Raw genomic sequence first — 19,751 nt, forward strand, 5'->3', positions numbered from 1 at the left:
GCTTGTCGTTGGAGCCTGGAACTTTCATTTTTCATCTTCAAGAACAACACGAAAGAAACTGAGACCAGTGATACATAACCAACGAAAATCGCAAAAAGAACACAATTTGAACGTTTATATTGAATTAAATAATATAGCACGGATCGTCGTAGCTCAATATCAGTGCGACTCCTGTGAGAGGTAAGGTTCTCATCAAGATTAAGATCAGCCTGAGAATGCGATTCCACGCAAAAATTCGCTTCGAACCGCTAACCACAACCACAAATAACTAACCCGATGACTTAGAACTGAACTGTTCGAAAAATTTTCAGAGTATCGCTCATGTCGTAGAATAATCGTAGACATCTATTGGATATTCTCGTAGAATAATCTATTGGAACCCTGTCTACTAATGTAGGGAATTAAAAACAAACTCAATACAATTTGCAAACTTTTTCACCAGAATAAATTACAAATGCTCAGCATAAACTTGAAAAGCCTGAAATAAAGATACGAAGAACCAAGGATAAAAAATTTCCGAAATTTTCAACTATATACTGTAGTTATGTACAGAGGTCATCGAAATTTCAGCCATTACTACTATTGTTTTGCGCATGAAAATAAGAATAAATAAATAAGTTGGATTAGCACATTACTTTTACTAAGATCGAAAACACTATCAACAGGGCTGTGAGTTTAGCAACATCTCAAGTTAATTCATAACACAAACCCAAACTAAGGCTCGGTAAGTGTCAAGATCGTGAGAAAATTTTCACCATTATTAGCAATTCGATTCAAAACGAACACTTCAGGAATAACATTGAATGAAACACTTGTAAATTGAAAAGCAAAATAATCGCAATATTGGACCAAAATGACAATGCCTAACCCGAAGTTGTGTGATTGATTTGACTAAACAATAAACACAAAAAATGTAATCCCTTGATTATTTCACTCATGAAGCTCCTCAGCTGCCAGTCTCTTGGCTCGAGCCTCCTTCTTGGCTTGCCGGTCAAGCAGCCGTCTCTCTCTTTCGTACTCCTTGAAGCGAAGGATTTGGCTGTACAAAATGTAAGGATGTTAATGCAAGCACAATCAAAATGTTATAGTAAAATATAAATGTGTTAGCTGCTAACTACAAGTGTCGCGTTATTGTCACTTTGACATTAGTACACTGTTTACATCTGTCAAGTTATGTATTCCATACGTATTATTCCATACTAAAATAACCGATATTTTAATACAGACCTTCCTTGCAAAATAATCTGATATAAATACAGAGCTAATATAAATACAGCATTTTTATGAATGCAACTTAGCCTTTAGACTGGTATATTTGAGTACTAAAATTATTGAGGGTAGGGATAATTCACAAACACGCAAGGTTCATCAGCAACATGATTACGCTCAAGAAAAATGCTTACGAGCTTTTGCATGAAGCAATTTCAACGTGAAGTTGAAAAATTAAAATAATTAATAGTTGAAGTCAAAGAAAATATAAATATGAGACTTCCTGCATCCCGTTTATCAAATTCAATCTGAAAAGTTAAGTTAAAAAATTAAATGTTGTCAAAATGCTAATCCCCAAAAATAATTTCCAAGATGACTAAATTAAACCCTCGACATGAATAAACAAGATTCATCCACAAATAAAGTGGTCCAACAGTCCATCTTACTCACTCTTGTTACAAATAGTTTTCGTTCAAATTACAAGTGCACTGGAGGACCACTTGGCTAGAACATTCATTGCTCGTCTGACGCCAATGTTCAGATTTATGAAAATCATGTATTGAGCGATTAAAATAATATGTTAAATGTAGCATATGATTTTGTTATCAGAATTCAATCAATGATATCATAAAGAAAGTATCTGAAATCGTAAAGAGAGTTGATAAAGCCGAGTATGAATGTTTATTTGAAATTATTTTTAATTTGTTGTCAAAACGCCTAATTGTTTTTGTGCTATGTAGGTTTTTTTATCCATTACCTCATAAAAATAAGGAAATTTTTTAACTCCCTTCAATTTTACTGTATTTCAAAATACAGATGTTACTGGTATTCCACAAATTTTTTTAAATGAAATGATGACGTAAATCTCCAAGTTGTTTTTGATAAAAATATGGTGAATTTACATCTTTGTTTTTTAAAATTTTGGTGTATATACCTATCTCATGCCTTTCCATTCATTGATTCAGTCAACACTCACAACAGTACTAAGCAAAGTCATTAATAATGAGGCATATTCCCCATTAAACGACCATGATTGGCAAGGAAACTCGAAAAAATATAAGATGCAGTTGCCATCCAGAACTCACTCTTCATAGCTACAGTTGAGATACTCGTGTTTTTCGTGGTGACATCGCCAGTTCATTGGAAAATTTTTCTGGAAGCAGCTGTGCAGGTCAATGAGCTTGTGAGTGCAGTAGTTCCGATACTCCTGCTCAATCATAGCACTTGCCATCTCATCTTCGGTCACATGCATTTCTGCGCAATAAATAGGGTTTTAATAGTTCAAATTTGGACTGCCAGATGGCTGAACACTCCACAATCAGCAGTTTCATTCATCAACTCGAATAGCTCTTACAACATGAATGATATCCTAATTTCTAAGTGCAATTTTAAGGTATTGTTGCACAATGTTACTATTGAGTAAGATGAACCTTCTTAGGAACAAAACTAATGATGGCTTACTTTTTGAGTCATAAGTACCATATGCATGCATAGTTCAGCCATCTCAAGCACATCATTCCATGTCACATGTACCCAGACCTGCCTAACTAAATTTTTAGGAAAATTTATGCAAAGGTCAGCCAACTTGGAATAAATTGGAGCACAAAATATTCCAAATTTTGAGTGCTTTTGACAGTCATAGGCAATCAATGAAAATGCCCCAATATATGGTAGGTATGTGCCATATATATATATATATTAGAATTAGATGGCAGAATTTGCTTCTTTACACACGTGCAACACATGTACATTTGCAAGTGTACAAACAAAATACATATACCTATATATATATATTTAAACAAAGCATCTATCTTTTACTCAGTAGAATTACTGAGTATATTTTTCCTGAAAAATTATATCAATTTAGATGTTGATATTTGAAAAAATGCATTGCAAGCAAATACATCAATACTTTGATGCTTATAGCTCTTACAAAAGGGACTATTAAGGCACATTCATTGTGTGTATAACCTACAACCAAACTATTAAACATTCTACACACAAAATATAAGTGAGCTTTTATATTCATTTCTAAGAAAAAAAGCTTATAATAAGTCAGGAAATCATGGTCTTAAGTTGTGGATATAGTGCACCAAAGTTTGGGTCATTTGAATGATTTGATAGGCATGACTACAGCTAGCAGTTAATATAATATTCAAATTTTGAGCCAAAATTTAATATAAATCAAGCTTTTACAAAATTTCTTATAAACATGGTATGGACAGCCATGAATAATCTTGCAAACTGAAATATTCTCATGGAATGGCTGAATACCGTAATATGCTTTTTTGCCACTCATTGAGTGATTTTCATTTCACCTTGGCAAGCGCAAATTCTAGGAATTGTGGTTTATATGTTCTGTATTAATCCAAAACTGGTCACTTGTTAAGCTCAAAAATATTAGCTGAGATACAAAAAAAATTTGTGACTTCTAATGCAATGTGTACATGCTCATAAATTAACAATGAATTCTATGCCCACCAATGAATATGCCAAGTCATTTAATGCTTGGATAATTTGATCCATATGCATAGCACTTGCAAAGTTTTTACAAGACCTAACAATAGGACAGACTTCCTAATCTTTAAAGTACTGCATGTAGAGTTGATATATTCATATTAGCAACTTTTAAAATCTCTTGTCAGACACATTGATCTTAATTGGTGTAGAATTTAAATCGCACATTTTAATTTCAAGAAACTTACTTCTCACTTTTCGTCCTTCAGGGAAGCCTAACATGGGATCAAAGAGAATGGGCCCCTCAGTGTCAGGCAGAGGACCCTTATAAGTTGAATTCAAGCCCCCCATCCTCCTGTCTGTGGTTCAACTGATCTTCAACAAAACTCCTGCACAAAAGGAAAATCATTTTAAACATCAAATTAGCTTTCAGAACTCAAATATACAGACATACATGAAAAGTTATACCTACATAAATATTTTACACACAATTTCAAATACGGTACAATATATAGATATTCATTTTTTTCTATGTGGTTCAGACAAATTAGTTTAACATACCAGATTGCTGAAATGGACAAGCTGGTAGTTGCTAAGCACTAGCAGGAATGAGTAAAAAATACTTGTAACCACTCAATTTTCACCCATCCATATGGCTCTTTTATAGCATCTTAGAAATAAGTTATATTAGCATATTTTTTTCCACAAAGTTTATAGACTAGGTCACTAGAGCATCCACACAGAAGTTCTTTGTCTCAATGATACCTATATGAAAATATTTGCCATATATATTTCTCATTGGCTAGATTCAGAAGTAGAGCATTCTATTTTTTGCCACTATCCAAACTAGTAAATAGTAATTGTAGTTCAAGAAGTTCAATTATGTTTTTAAAAAACAGTTATCAAGAAAGCTTACAAAATAAATACTGTACTTCAATAGCACATGCTCAAGAACCTTATCATGCCTATGTGATGAAAGATAAATTGTCATCATCCTAACTGAAAAATAAAATACTTTAAAAAAAACTTTTTAAAAAAACCACATTTTTCTTGTGGACTAAAAAGTAGAAAATAAATTATGGCTTGCCCCAAAAAAGTGTGTCGGGCAGGTTTATGATTAAAGCAAAAAGCACACAACACACGAATTTTGGAAATTTGATGGTGAACGTACAGCCCGACCCACGTTTTTTGGGTATAAGAGACAGACTCATCACTTCCCTAAAACCAAGCTTCACTCATCACACTTCACTACTACGTACCAAGCTTCACTCATCACTTCCCTAAAACCAAGCTTCACTCATCACACTTCACTACTACCAAGCTTCACTCATCACTTTCCTAAAACCAAGCTTCACTCATCACTTTCATACAACCAGGATATAATCGTCGCTGCCCTGAAGCTCTGGGTTGTCCTTCACCTCATAAAAAACGACCTTTCGCTTCCCTAAAACTCGGGCTGAACTCTTCACCAACTTCTTATCGCGATAAACAAATCGAGTTTTAAACGTTCAGCTTTCGTCTTCCGCGTAGCTGGGCTTACCAGATCCACCTCTCAATGTCAGAGACCCTATTTTTTTACACGCGTTGCCGTTTCGTCTACGCTTGTTGGTCAACGTGCATACCTGTATAGACTTATATCGTGTTGCCGCAGAGGAAACGTTTCTTTTCTTTTCCGATAAAATTCTACATCTTAAATTGTATTGAATTAAAGATTAGTATGCGTTCTGATTCTCTCGTCGGTTAGCAGAAAAAATAATATTCCGGTGAAATTGTATAATTCTAAACAATCGTCAAGGAGAGTGAACGTAAAGTGGTCATGTCTAAAATAAATTTATTTTAGACATGATGCAATTTTGACATTCTCGTATAACTAACTATAACGGGTAATAGCTTCATTGGCCTTGTACTCATATTGTTCCAGCTCTATATAGCTGGGGCGGCGTTAAAGGCCGGCCGACGTGCGCTGGAGACATCCGCATGTCCTCCGGGTAACATTTTACGAAAGTTACCGCGCAGCGAATTTAACTTAAACGCAGTCTTGAATGTCGAACAATCTCGGGTAGATTCCAGTCCTCATGTAAGTTTCGTTCAGACAATCTTCGTCATGTAACTAGTTGAGCGTTAAATAGTAGATTACCATGACCATGGGAGCTTGTTTACTGCCCTTGCTAATTGATGTAAATTAACGTAAGCCTAGTACAAGGAAACATTTCCGTCCGTGTCTCTTCCATAAATCACAATTATTATGTCAGTTTCGACCGCGAGCTTTAAATGATGATCCCACCGTCGACTTGGGAAAATTCACTCCTTTGGTTTGAATTTAGCGTAATTACCTCAGCTCGCAAAAGGTCTCACTTTTAGCACTAGCAAATATTTGACGTGAGCTCTTGTTATTGTCAGCGAAGAACAAAAATATTGTAGAATTTTTTTTTTCGTTTTAATGCGTCATTCTCACAATCTGCATAAAATAAATGGGATTTTACTTTAGGATTAGCAGAGAAACTTAAATTCAGAGAATGCGTAAATGTAATGCTACATTCATGATAAAAAATTATGTTTTTTATGTTTCACGTGCACATGAAGTACGAGAATCACAAGCAAGATCAGAGCAGAAACTTCCTGAGGAGCGCAATGCGTATGACCACAAACCAAGGATCACAAGAAACCAGTTCTCTTTCTTAGGTTATTCTTTCTTAACTACGTCGACCTTTGGTTCAGGTAAGGGAATGGCAGCTGCAAGCAACGTAGGACGAATAGCGGCCACTTGCGGCGTCAGCGAGTCGGGAAAATATTGACAAAAATTTACGCAACTGAAAAGCTCAAATAATAATTGGTTACAGAGAACACAAAACGTTCCAGTTTCTGGAATAATTATATATAACCTTGCTGAGACTGGCAAAAAAGATACCTATACAATATACATTGAAATGAAAAGATAAAATTTGTGGCAGAATCAAAAATTGAATGAATTTGTGAAATGTCGCTTGTTTTGTCATAAATTCAAGGCCGAGACCGCACGCGCATGGCTATTAAGTGATGATGACGGCAGTGTAAACCGCAGTCAAAAATTTCCTCCATCATCCCTGACCGGAATAATTCTGTTCAGCTATCGCGCCAAAAAGTGATCAGCAAGAACGTCAAGTCCTCGATGTTGTCTATTTGCGGACGATGTGAGAATGTTATGCCAAATTTTCAGAGCCAAACATTTTTCTTCACAAGGATTGTAAGTTAGATTCAGCAAGTGTAACAAACGACTTGAATGATGTTATAAAATCAGGGACATCAGCGCCGGATGGGTTTGAAAAAAGTTAACTATAGCAAAATAATAAATAAACGAGATAAATGGAAAATTAGGAGCGACACATCGGAATTATTATACATATTTTACCGACAAAATAAAATAAAGCTCTGTAAAGTTTCTCGCATCGTCAACATGTGAGCATGAAAGTGCTGTAGGAGGTACAGGAAGCGATGTGCTCTACAGCGCCAACCTTCAGTCGGCGCGCGTGGGAAATGCAAGACTAATTTCAGGCGACTAAATGCAAGACTAATTTCAGGCGACTAAATGCAAGACTAATTTCAGGCGACTAAATGCAAGACTAATTTCAGGCGACTAAATGCACGATTAATTTCAGGCGACTAAATGCACGACTAATTTCAGGCGACTAAATGCAAGACTAATTTCAGCTCCAACAGGCGACTAAACAACGACCAGCGTAACCATTCAACAGTGTATTAATATCCACGTGTATTAATATCCACGTGTATTAATATCAAATACCGATGTGGAGGCAAAACTCTTTTGAAACAGTTTACCAGCCAAAGTTTCAAAGTAATTTAATTATACGAGGAGAGCCTACCGTGACTTGAAATTCTGCTGGTTAGTTCAGAATAACCGCATAGTAACGTAGACAATTTAATTTGCTATTATCAGAAAAGTCTGTAAAAATATCAGCTTCATAATAAGTCTTCATAAATATCAATCAGCTCATCGCAATCCTAATCATTTATAACTTAGTACTAGTTTTGGATCTTGACAGACGAAAGCACCATTATAGTGATCATGAATATAAATGAAATTTCTTACTCTCTTTTTACTATCAATGTGAATACATTTTGAGCTGAATTTAATATCATCATATAAAAGATTATTAAAAATTAATTGCGTTGAATGTATCTTCACAGCATTTGTGCCGCAACATTTTTTCACCACAGGCGGATAATTAAAGCATCTAACTTAACGAATTCTCAAGGCATATGAACTCCTTTCAACGAATAGAGTTCGCATGCATGCAAGCACTAACATTTGACCGTATCATTTTAACTCGCCTAATTGCTGGTAGCTAAACAGGTTACTCAGACCTCATGACACTGGCCGTATCCTGGATACTCAGCTCCAGACTTCCCTTCCTTCCCGCGACGAGTCGCTCACCTTGAGCGGGAACTGCAGGTGAATGCGTGACGGCTCATCAGCAGGTCAGTTCAGCCCTAACTGGTCAGTTCAGTCCTAACTGGTCAGTTCAGCCCTAACTGGTCAGTTCAGCCCATGAACGTACAGCCCGACCCACGTTTTTTGGGGCAAGCCATAATTTATTTTCTACTTTTTAGTCCACAAGAAAAACGTGGTTTTTTAAAAAGTTTTTTTTTAAGTATTTTATTTTCTCCTTTTTAGTCCATTGCTACACATGAAAAACGTTGTTGCAAGCCAATTTACTTGACTTGACGTACGTATCGATGATACGAAGCGTCAGCACCCGCACGTCATACTATATATATATTATATATATATATACACTTTACTCAATTACGCCAATTTAGGTCTTTAATTGCTAGTTAGCACGTTTTTCTTTACTCAGCTTCGCGTTTGTTTGTTTGTTGTTAACATTGACAACAAAAATTAACCCACTTCTGATTGCTCTAGAGATCTGAAATTCGGCATGCAGGCTATTTTTGCCTAACAATTTCAGATACAATCATAAAAACTAGAAATTAGAGACCTAAATGTTCTGTATTAATCATTTACATTTGACATTTTACGATTGTATCTGTAATTGTTAGGCGAAAATAGCCTGCATGCCGAATTTTAGATCTCTAGAGTAATTAGAAGTGGGCTAATTTTTGTTCTCAATGTTAACAACAAACAAACAAACAAACAAACAAACACGAAGCTGAGTTAAGAAAAACGTGTTAATAATTAGGTAGGAGCTACCCATGAATTGAACGAAAATTCCCATAAACATGGTTAATTTCACTATACCAATAGCTTTTTCTCAATTTCTTTAGTAAAAAAAAAGAAGTTCAAAAGCCTATTTTTACATACAATACAAAATAAATCACCTATGAAATGATTGTTTATACTTATATGCAGGGTGCGTACCAGTATTTAGAAAAAAATTCCATGACTTTTCTATGATTTGGTTCTAGTAATCTTTGAATAATAACTGAAAAGAGAGTAGTTGGCACAGCAGAACCAAACATTGCCAGAACATGTACAAGATGTGTATCAAACCTATGCATGCATCCCCTTGTATATTTATTACAACACTTCTCTTTAACTTCACTTCTTGTTTGTCTGTCTGTCTGCTACAAATCTTATAATCGCAATTTAACCTACTTCTACTTATCCTATCGATCTGAAATTTTGCACACTTGCGTAAAGTTGGAGACAATGTATGAATCAATTGATAGAAAAAATAATTTTGCAAAAAATTTATATGTTAAAAAAATGGAAAACTAAATTTTTTCAATACTCGAAAATAAAATGAGATATTCATTGTACATCTTTAACATTGGAGACATTGGATTCTTTAGAAGTATTGTCTTTAAAAAGTAATTTTTAAACGTATATTATTTTATCTTACAATTTTATTATGAATCCATTGGAACTGCTAGGCATTAATGGTTGACACACGCAGCACAGAAAAACACTTTCATTTTTTCCTTCATTCATTTGTAAATATCATGACTTTCAATAACCTGAAATGAAATCCCACAACTTTCCAGGCCTGGAAAATGAAAAATCAAATTCCATGACTTTCCAGGTTTTCCATGACTGGTACACACCCTGTATACGTTATACCTGCCCTACTAGGAAATTTCTGCCTGATATTGTAGATGAAGTCCTCATTCCTCATGACCTCAAGTCAGAATTGAAATTTCCCTACTCATTACTAGAATCTTGCAGTTCCAAAGTGATGAATTTTCACTACATTTGGAGAAATTGGAGTCTTGTTGCCCAATCAAGCACTATTGTTAACAAAAAGATTGAAAGTAATTCATCTAGCAAGAATCTTACAGCTTCAAAAATGACTAAGAGCTCTATTTATGGCCAAAAAGTAGATACTTTTCATGCCATCCTCAAGTCACCTCATCAGCTCATCCTAGGGTAAACACACCATATTCTGATACTTTGATGACATAGCAAGAAATGAATGGCTATATAAAGATCACCGTATGCGCAACTTGAGTTCTGATTGCTTTACGTCACTCTCAGAACAGCACACTATGCGCCAGCAATGATGAAACATCACAAACAGTTGCCATATTTATTTAAAAGCCTTTAGAATGCAAATCTACAAAATTGCTGAATTCTGACGCTGTGTGCGACTAAATTCAGCATATTGTGAGACTAATTCCGAGTTTCCGAAAGTGCTTTAAAAACGTAATTCGTAATTCCAGCGCCCTGTATTGAAATTCCGACGCCCTGTTTGAGCTGTATCGGAATATGACACAGCTCGAAACAAGCTGTGTGTGTCTAATTCCGAGCTGTGTTTGAATTGGTTTTTATGTGTCTAAAACTGTCTCTTAACTTAATCATCTATAAATTTATTTACTACTCAAAATCAGCAAATACAAGTATACTTAAAGCTTAAAGGATTCCTAATATATTCACAGACTTGTTTAAAAGTCTCAAACAATAATATTCTTTCTACACAAACAGTTTATCACTATTTCGTAGAGACGGTAGAGCATGGTCAACTACTATCAACTTTGACATGTGTTCTGATGTTTGCACTGGGTGACATGGAGTCGTGGACTTTTGCTCTGAGGATCTTAATATTTTCCCGCCAGACCTAGTGTTTGGCAGAAATATTGCGCGCAATAGTATGACGTCACTATTTCAACCATATAAGCATGCGTGAAACTAAGACAAAGCTTAATATAAAGGAAAAAGTTGAGAAGTGTCGGACTTACCCACAATGTTGGAATATGGTGCATTTACCCTACTTGAATATTCACAGTGGCAAAGTCAAATCCAAAGCAAAGTTTGGTATGTCTACTCACTCTACAAGTTTGGGCAGAATTTAAAAAATTGTGGGTAAAAATATTCTAAGGGTAATTTTAAAAATTGCATTCAAAAATGTGTCATCTTTCTCGATTTTTAGCAAATAAATTAAGCAATAGCCTTAGAAACAAATGGGTGAAATTGAACTCGGACAACGGGACAAGAAGTAAGGCTAAGGCTAGCCTTATGAACATTTTCAATCTCATTCATTTCACAAAAACTTCTTTGTCACATGTGTAAAATGTTTACTCTTAAACTTGAAAAATTGCAAACTCAGAGCAATGCGCTTGATTTCATACAAAAGGTAAAGGATCGGAGTATGTTTGGGATTTCGAACGATTTTATGTCAAGTCAAAACTTCATCCCCAAATTGGGGATCAAAGCTGACCCTGAAAAAATGGTTTTCGGCCATTTTTAGGTGGTTTTTCAACTCTCACAGCCAAACCATAAGGATTTTTGAAATTCTGATGCCTTATCCTCTACGCGTCTCAAGAAGATACACAAATTATGTTCTATACAGATTTCCAAAAAAATGAAAACTCACAAAGTTGTGAGCAAAACTTTGATCATGTTTTTTACCAACTTTTTTACTTTTTTCTTCACAACTCTACTGAAAAATTTTCTAGATTTTTTCAACAACTAATAATAAAGCACAAGTCTTTGCCTTTAATTAGGACCCTGTTTCATGATCCTAGCTTCTATAGAACTTGAGATATGATTTTTCAAATTGGACAAGAATTGACCGAATTTTTGTCAGAATTATGGACGGTATGGACCCAATTATGGACGGTATGGAAAAGGAACAGCCTCAGGTAGGAAATTAAACATGTCGTAAAATATACGTCATTTGCTGAGGTTAGGTTCACCGTTCAAGACAGGAACAAGTTCCTATGGCGACCATGACAAAGGGCGTTAGGGCGGTTAGGTTAGGTTTAAATTAATTATGTTAGGTAAGGCAAGGTTAGTTCAGGCTATCGTAGGTTAGGTAAGGTTAGGATAGGTCTGATAGGATTGGATATTGGATAAGTTAGGTTAGGTTAAGTTAGGTTAGGTTGGGTTAGGACAGGTTGGGTTAGGACAGGTTAGGTTATGACAGGTTAGGTTAGGATATGTCAGGCTGTGTTCAGTTTGGTTAGGGTTTTTTGGCTAGTTACCTACAACTAATGTAAGACCGTTTTATACACTAATGACACACACAGGAATTTCAGGAAAAGACCACAATCGGGGGATTGCTGTGTGTAGTAGGAATTGTGTGGCAAAAAGAAAAAGAGAAAAAAATAAAAAAGTAAAAAAAATGTATAGCGGCTGATCTGGTTATAATGACAATACGTTAAATTATATAGTGACATAAAATAATGGCCAACTTACTCAACTAACCGGGGCTTGAAGACAGGTATTCTCATCCGCAGAATCAGAATATAAGCTATGAATGAATTTGTCAAAGAATCAACTTTATTGCAATCTTGAGTTTCTCTGCTAAAAGTAATATTCGTATACAAAAATTCATACAGAACATAAGTTTCAATATTTTAATACTACAACTATAGGAACAGAAACTTCAATGAATTATTTTTCAAAAATACGAGAACGTTTTATATTACTTAAAATCCGATCTAGATGGCGGAGATGCATATAATAATATTACTACCGGCATAGCACGAATTTTTTTTAACTACGTTTTTCGTAAAGTTGGATTAACAATCAGTATCATGGTACCACTTGGTTACCATGGATACGTAAACAACATTGAGAATGATGTCGTTTGTAGTTTACGTTGATAATAAATCAGTTGTTCACAGATCTACATTATGCAGCAGAGCTGTATTTTTCTATCTTTTTTGCTTCGTTTTATCTGTTATTTTGCCACTGATTATAACTTACAGATCGCAAGGTAAGAAAACAGCATATCAGTTGGGAAGTTTGTTTGGGATGAAGTTCATAGAAACTCTCACAACGTACGAAATTTGAGTAAAAAATTTTAGGGTATAATTTTGCGACTAAAAGAGATGATGAAATGAAGAAATTAAAGCTTTAAGCTTGCAAAAATTTATTCCAGTTGATGGTTGTGTATGCATCATTTCGAAAAAAAAAACAGTAGCAAATTAGTTCCACCTCTACAAATTTCACGGGCTTCGAGCAGGTCTATGGGTGGAAGAGTTTAGAAACAAAGAGCAGGCTGAGGTGACGTACATGGAACAGATGCTGGTGGTGGTGCACACGACGTCGGGAGTGATCTACTGGACCACGGATCCGTCCTTCAGGGCACTTAATCCACAGATGCTTCGCCAACCCTTCCTCAAGGCAAGTTAATGCACAAAGTAACTTTAAGTCTAATTAAAAGTAGCTAAATGCAATCCAGAGGTATGAAGAGTCGTAACATTACAAAGCCTTAGACTCAAAATAAACGGTGGAACAATACTACAGTACGATTTGATTCTGAAATTTTAATTGCTAAATTTTGAACAAAATGTGGCTCTCAACAGTGGCACGAGTACGACAGTAATCACGACGGCAAGCGAGACGGACTGGAACTAACTTTGGAGGTTCCTCTTTTGCCTCATGAGTCAGTGCAGCAGGTCGACCTCGTGGCCAACATGGAATACTCTCTCCATGTGAGGCTCAGGATGCATGCGCTGCAACGTGAAATTTTTCCTTCTTTGCTGGCAAGAATTTCCCTCCTTTGAATGAAACCTTTTTAATAATTTTTATACCTATTTAATACCAACGCACACTCTTTATACTCAGGAAGTAATACATCTGTAACACGTTGATTTTTTTAACAACATGGACCCGAGTCTTGACATTCTCTTGTATCATTAACTCATAAGCAAGACCCCTTCCCATGTTCATGCGACTATTATTTATTAACAATATTACAGTTTGGGTGTTATTACATCATACATTTAAAAAATAATCCTTTACTTCCTTATAGTGAATCGCTGATAAAAAATAAAAATGCTGCATGCTTCATAAAAAAATGCAGTGGACATGATCTAAGAAGGAATGTACACATTCTGAAAAAGTTACAAAAGTATAACTATGAAATGCATGATATTAACAGTATAATTACAAGTATTTGTGGAAATAAATACAACAATATATTATTTTAATGGACAGAAAATTTCAGAGACCATCAATAGTGATCCCCTTCCCAACAGTCTCACTGCGACATCTCAGTTACCGGAGGCATAGCATTTGAACGCAGCAGTTGTGCACCAATGTCTTCAGTAAAAGTTCTTGGTGACGTCATCCTCCACCAACGCCACAGCATGCGCTGCTCACGAGCGCACCAGCACAATACACAATATTTGCTGCAGCACCACGCTGCCTCTGACGACCCAACGCTCTGGTCACCGGTTAAAATACTCTCAGAATACTGGCTTAGAAACCGTGAGTGCTTCTGAATAATGAAGAGTTCAATTTTCTTTCGACATTTAAAACTTATCAGTGTATGAACTCCGGATCATATTCACAATTGGCCCGATTACCGCCAATCCAGACATTCTTTAAATGAACCTAACTGACCAAACAACATTGAGACCTGAAATTAAATACCAATGTTTTCGAAAATCTGAATATTGGGAAAACTAAATGCTTAGGGACTACGGTAGTTTGTAAAATGACATAACATATCACAACTTAATAACAGAAGAAAACAGAAGCTTATTGTACCTCAACAATCAGGCGCAGGAATATTTTAAAGTAAACTATGACAATATTAATGAGGCTTATTCCTTCAACGATTCTATGTGTCAATATATAATATTACCTCTAATGTTAATAATATTTCATTGTATTTAAGAATTTTGATCGAAATTGCTTTCATCATACATATAAAAATTAGGAGAAAACTAAAATAAACTCAGAAAACAAAAAAAAAAAAAAATGAGTGCCTAGCCTCCACATTAGTAACCACGATGGAAGGCGATCCTTTTCAATCAGTTGTCACGTTGATCATTTCTTCTGATGATAAGTTGCCATGTCAGGCAGTTAAATCATTGTGTCATTTTCATCAAAAACTCTCGCGTCTCAAGGGAGACTTGTTCCTCAGCTAATTTCATCTTGAAATTATTCAGACAAATTTTAATTCAACAGAGACGCTACGTCTGAGCAACGAGTACATCATGAGCATTATAGGGCCGACCGACTTATTCCGCGTGGAACTCTCCTTGAAGTACGTGGAGCAGGAACACGTGTACGTCGCAAGCTTCTGGCACGTGATGAAGCACGCGTGGATCCAGTACCTGAGCGTGCTGGTGGTCGTGGTCTACGTGCTGGACGTGGTCAAGAAATGGGTCTACAGCAACCAAATTGTGCCCACTCGCACTCACGTGTCTCATGCCCACTTGTATAAGAGAGAATAACTTATCAGTATCTTGCAGTCATACTTCGAAGTCTTCGTTTTAAGTTATTATATAACCTAGAAGTTAGCATACTAACGAACTGAAAGGTTATTTCAGCCTGATGAGTTAAGTACAACCATTAACATTATTAATATTTGGTGTAGCATTATTTGGTTTGAGAATACATATACTGGGTGCTTTTCACCAACAGAGTAAAGTTCAATTTGAATGGCTAAATCTAGAATCATTTTCACAGAAGCAGCATAAAATTACTGCAAATCGGTAGCAAGAAAACAATAAATAAACAAATACCGTAGCAATGACCTTAGAACTTATGATTTTCTTTCAGTTATTCTAAGATGACAATGCCAACTCAGACTACTATACTCAAATCACTCAAAAATTATTTTACTATAAGAAATTGTAATTTCAAGCATAACATCATCGAAGAACGATTCCGATCACAGAATATTGACAGTTATTAAAATACGAGAAAATGACATAAAAATGTTTGTAAAATTTGAAAAACATTGTAAACATAACTTAAGAATATCAATTATAAAGAAAAACTCTTACAATGTGATTCCGAACTTCCTGTTGATAATAAAACTATGAACGAGTATTTCAAACTCACAAAATTTCTCAACACTGTCAAGTCTCTAATTTCGTGCTAAACCAAAACTCACTAAGAAGTGAGAGTGTTCACGTGTATAGTTACTACCTCATGGAGATGCTTACGAGAACAGTGAGTTGGATGACGCGGAGAAACTTTGCGTTGATTTAAGATCATGGGTACAAGTCGAACGATTTTCGCCGATTGCTACTCAACGACCTGGATTTTTTTAGTAACGTAATGAGTTGCGTTGCTTGCGAATAAATTGAAATAAGATTGTTACTCAAAACCCGTCGTTGCGGGTTGCGCACCGTCGAGAATCGCTTCACGTTGAAGAGTAATTCACAACGATGCTAACTCAACAGCTTAGAGAACTCTCGAGCGCCGCGCACCTTCCACCACACCCTAAGGTGCAGCGTGCGCGCATCCTTTGCCTTGTTTGCGAGGGTAACTCACACGGTGCAGACCGCGTTTGGGTAGCGTTGCATATGCGCTGGAACGATTTCAGGCTTAAGAGGCGTTCGGCCCTACTCAGCGACGAGCGTAGCCTGGAACCAACGCTCGATCGGGCGGGTCCGGGACCATTGGCTCGGTCGTGACGTTCCTCTAGTACTTGGGTAACGTCGCCTCTTGCTCCACTACCCCGTTTGTCTGAACGATGGCTAACTCAACAGTTAGACTTGGGTAACGTCGCCTCTTGCTCCACTACTCCGTTTATCTTCTGAACGATGCTAACTCAACAGCTAGACTTAGGTAACTTTGCCGCTTGCTGCACTACCCCGTTTATCTGAACGATGGCTAACTCAACAGCTAGACTTAGATAACGTCGCTTCTTGCTCCACTACCCCGTTTGTTTGGTCAGCGTCGCCACTAATATTTTCAGTGAGGCGGTCACGGACGCTGACGCAGCAGGAGCCACGAACGTAGTAGCGCAGAGGAGCGTCGCGCCACGGCTGAGCGACGCGGTCGATGCCCACGCGCTTACACGTCACGACTTCGCTGTCAGAAACATGCGTGCCCTCCTCCAGGAAAAGGATTGGTGACGAGCACAGGTCAAGTTTGTTGCATTCATCCTGAAATTATATATTATTATGATGTAAATTAATGAAAGGGGAAGCAGCATCTTAGAAATACTTGGTATCAAATTAATAGCCGTCACCTTAGATATAACTTCGCACGTACCGTAAATTTGAAAATAGAGAAGTATAAGGAGAGAATTTTTGAGATTCAATGTAGTAATGTACCAAATGAAAACACTGAAATTATTTTTTTTGTAATTTAAATAACAAAAATTATCTTGCCAACTTCATACTTGAGCCCAAAAGGTTAATTTAAAAAATCTCCGAATAAATAGTATACAAATAGACGATGAAATTACTCTGCTTCGACCTCTAATTTTGTATCATCGGTATGTCATGAATTTATATAGTCCAATATTCATTGGTCCGAGTGTACTCTCCTAAAGAAGGTACGGTATTCACTTTATTAATGCTGAGCGCAATACAGAGCTTGGAAGGCCCATTGCAGATTTGGTGCGTCTTCAGCCTAGTTGTCCGCTTGCCCGGCGACGAGTTCCTCTTGGCAGAAGAACGCTTGGCGTCCCTCAGGTCGCGCATGCGCTCCTCGCCCTCAAGAGGCTCGAGGGCGCGTATGAGCACCGCGCTCCCGGCGCCTGCTCGCGCAACATTAATGCATCATTTTAGTAAAGAATACAGTCCCAAACATATCATTATATTAAACGATAAAGTCTCTAATATATCATTTTATTAAATGATAAAGTCCCGGGAAATTATGCAGTATATTACGCGGTACTTAGGACTCACCTGGGAGAACATGGCTATAATGGCGCTATTTCAGGAAATGTATCCTCATAATTTACTTTAACATAATACAGGTATTGAACATACGGTGTGAAGGCCAACACAGCAGTCGTTGTCGTTTGTATTGCTCAGTACACATAAGTAGAGAAACTTGTCTGGTATTATATATACCTCTGCTGGAAATATTGAAGCAGTGGTAGCTGCCGTAGATGGCGTAGACAGTACACATAAGTAGAGAAACTTGTCTGGTGTTATATATACCTCTGCTGGAAATATTGAAGCAGTGGTAGCTGCCGTAGATGGCGTAGACATAAGCAGTGCCAGGCTGCATGTACATGGGTTCATTGCGCGGTGTTCTTTTGCCGTGGTGACTGTGGGAAGCTTCGTCGTCACCGCCAAGGTAGCTCTCCACCTCCGTCACGCGGCCTGACAACCTCTCACCGTCCACCACCCGCACCAGCGTCTGCCCTGTCATCAAACGAACATGAATTCTTGCTTAAATCTTTGAACTTACAGACTGATACAAACTTGAAGGCAAAGAAAATCGTATACCAGTCTACGTAATAAATAGAAGAATGAGTGTTGACGAAGAACAGTGTACGAGTATACATAGGAAATAGAAGAACAATTATTACTAAGGAAACCGTAAACTGTTATAAATTGGAAATAGATGAACCATTATTAGTAAGGAATCCCGTGTATGAGTGTGCAGATGAAATATAAGAACTTTTATTATTCTACTGGTATTTATCGTCAAGATTTCACGACGTAACACAAATTGTGATAAAGATCAGTTTAATAAACAAGTAGATCTTACTAAACACTTCAATGTAAGAAAATATTGTAATAAAGATCAGTTAAATAAATAAGTTGACCTTACTAAACACTTCAATATAAGAAAACATCAGAAACTTCACTCACCAAGTAAGGCTCTAGCCAAAGTTTGGCAATCCTGGTCGAAGAAACCGCGACTTAAAGTGCAACCGCTTATCATGTCGCTTCGCTTCCGCTTGTGCAAAGTTTCAGACAATTCCGCTCGACATGATAGAGCAGAAGACATGATCGCTAGAATATCATCAACCCGTCGTAGTTTCCTAATTAGGTATCTAAGTGAGACTCAAGGCCAACCCGTCGAATAGTTTGGAACTTTTAAATGAGGACTAATATTAACACACAGTTCATCTTTATTAAAGTGAACGAGGTGCATTGGATCGTTGAAACGTGCGTACGATAGGTTTTCTGATTATCTGGGAATATTTTTTTCATTTGTTAAGCCTTAGTTTTCAAACATTGGTTTACTACGCAAGAAGCGCTATTAAGTTGCATGCATTTTCAGTTAGTCATGGTGAAGAAACATGTCCATGCAATAAAGTGGGCTGGTGCTCTCTTTATCCATGTCATCAGTCGCTATTACCATAACAGAACCAAATGTTTTTTAACTATCGTTTCATCTTGATAAACATTAATGAAATCTAAACCCTATAACGCAGGAGAACTCTTCTGGAGCTGTTTGTGGCGGCTTATCGGATTGATTTACAATTCTCATGTTCAAATAAACATTTTTGTTTATGTAGATTTGTCGCTAAATGATAAACTGAAAGTACCAGAGGCAACGGTATGTCATCACTCGCCACATATTCATATTCATCAACGCAACATAAATGTTGTTCATAAACAAATAGTTTTATGAAGTGACTGGTCCTGGCTTTCTTAGAACATCATAATGATCGATGGTCATGATATTATAATGATAGGCAGGGTGGCCTAGTGGTTTAAGTTCACAGAACCAAAAATTGGCTCAGAGAGGTGAGGGTTCGATCCCAGCTCTGTGCGTCAGTTTCTGGCCAGAATCGGCAAGGACGCCGGGCGGTTAGGCACAGCAGAATTGCAGCAGTGAGTTGCGAGTTCGAGATCGCAAAATGTTGTGAATGTTCTGCGATGCTAAGAGTCGGCGACAGGCCAACGGCCTGATAAACGCTGAAACCGCTATCATTATTATTATCGAAGTTCAACGCCTCGTGACT

The 19,751-nt window shown here is 36.9% G+C and overlaps 3 protein-coding genes across 5 annotated transcripts; 1 reads left to right on the top strand and 2 right to left on the bottom strand.

Annotated features, from left to right (window-relative positions):
* Positions 1-519: 519 nt before the first annotated feature.
* LOC108676751 (NADH dehydrogenase [ubiquinone] 1 beta subcomplex subunit 7) lies at positions 520-12,375 on the bottom strand. 2 transcript variants are annotated; one of them, XM_018164883.2, is made up of 4 exons: positions 12,320-12,375; positions 3,915-4,055; positions 2,295-2,463; positions 520-1,039 (listed from the first exon to the last, which is right to left on the bottom strand). In XM_018164883.2, exons 2-4 carry the CDS (start codon positions 4,015-4,017, stop codon positions 931-933), a joined length of 381 nt encoding a protein of 126 aa, XP_018020372.1. In that variant the 5' UTR covers positions 4,018-4,055; positions 12,320-12,375; the 3' UTR covers positions 520-930. The 2 variants fall into 2 exon arrangements, with proteins under 2 accessions (XP_018020372.1, XP_047737880.1); XM_047881924.1 differs by lacking the exon at positions 12,320-12,375 and adding an exon at positions 4,228-4,246.
* Positions 12,376-12,691: 316 nt separating this feature from the next.
* Positions 12,692-15,815, top strand: LOC108676759 (transmembrane protein 231-like). The gene is made up of 5 exons (XM_018164894.2): positions 12,692-12,842; positions 13,092-13,252; positions 13,435-13,563; positions 14,110-14,341; positions 15,047-15,815. The coding sequence occupies exons 1-5, from the start codon at positions 12,704-12,706 to the stop codon at positions 15,313-15,315; spliced, it is 930 nt and encodes a 309-aa protein (XP_018020383.2). The 5' UTR covers positions 12,692-12,703; the 3' UTR covers positions 15,316-15,815.
* Positions 14,847-19,335, bottom strand: LOC108676760 (probable DNA-3-methyladenine glycosylase). 2 transcript variants are annotated; one of them, XM_047881926.1, is made up of 5 exons: positions 18,649-19,335; positions 17,989-18,195; positions 17,389-17,579; positions 16,710-16,980; positions 14,847-16,264 (listed from the first exon to the last, which is right to left on the bottom strand). In XM_047881926.1, exons 1-4 carry the CDS (start codon positions 18,785-18,787, stop codon positions 16,711-16,713), a joined length of 807 nt encoding a protein of 268 aa, XP_047737882.1. In that variant the 5' UTR covers positions 18,788-19,335; the 3' UTR covers positions 14,847-16,264; position 16,710. The 2 variants fall into 2 exon arrangements, with proteins under 2 accessions (XP_047737882.1, XP_018020384.1); XM_018164895.2 differs by having other exon boundaries at positions 14,847-16,980.
* Between the last annotated feature and the right edge of the window lie 416 nt (positions 19,336-19,751).

This window comes from Hyalella azteca, unplaced genomic scaffold (genome assembly GCF_000764305.2).
Source record: "Hyalella azteca isolate HAZT.00-mixed unplaced genomic scaffold, Hazt_2.0.2 contig9135, whole genome shotgun sequence".
Lineage (NCBI taxonomy): Eukaryota > Metazoa > Arthropoda > Malacostraca > Amphipoda > Hyalellidae > Hyalella > Hyalella azteca.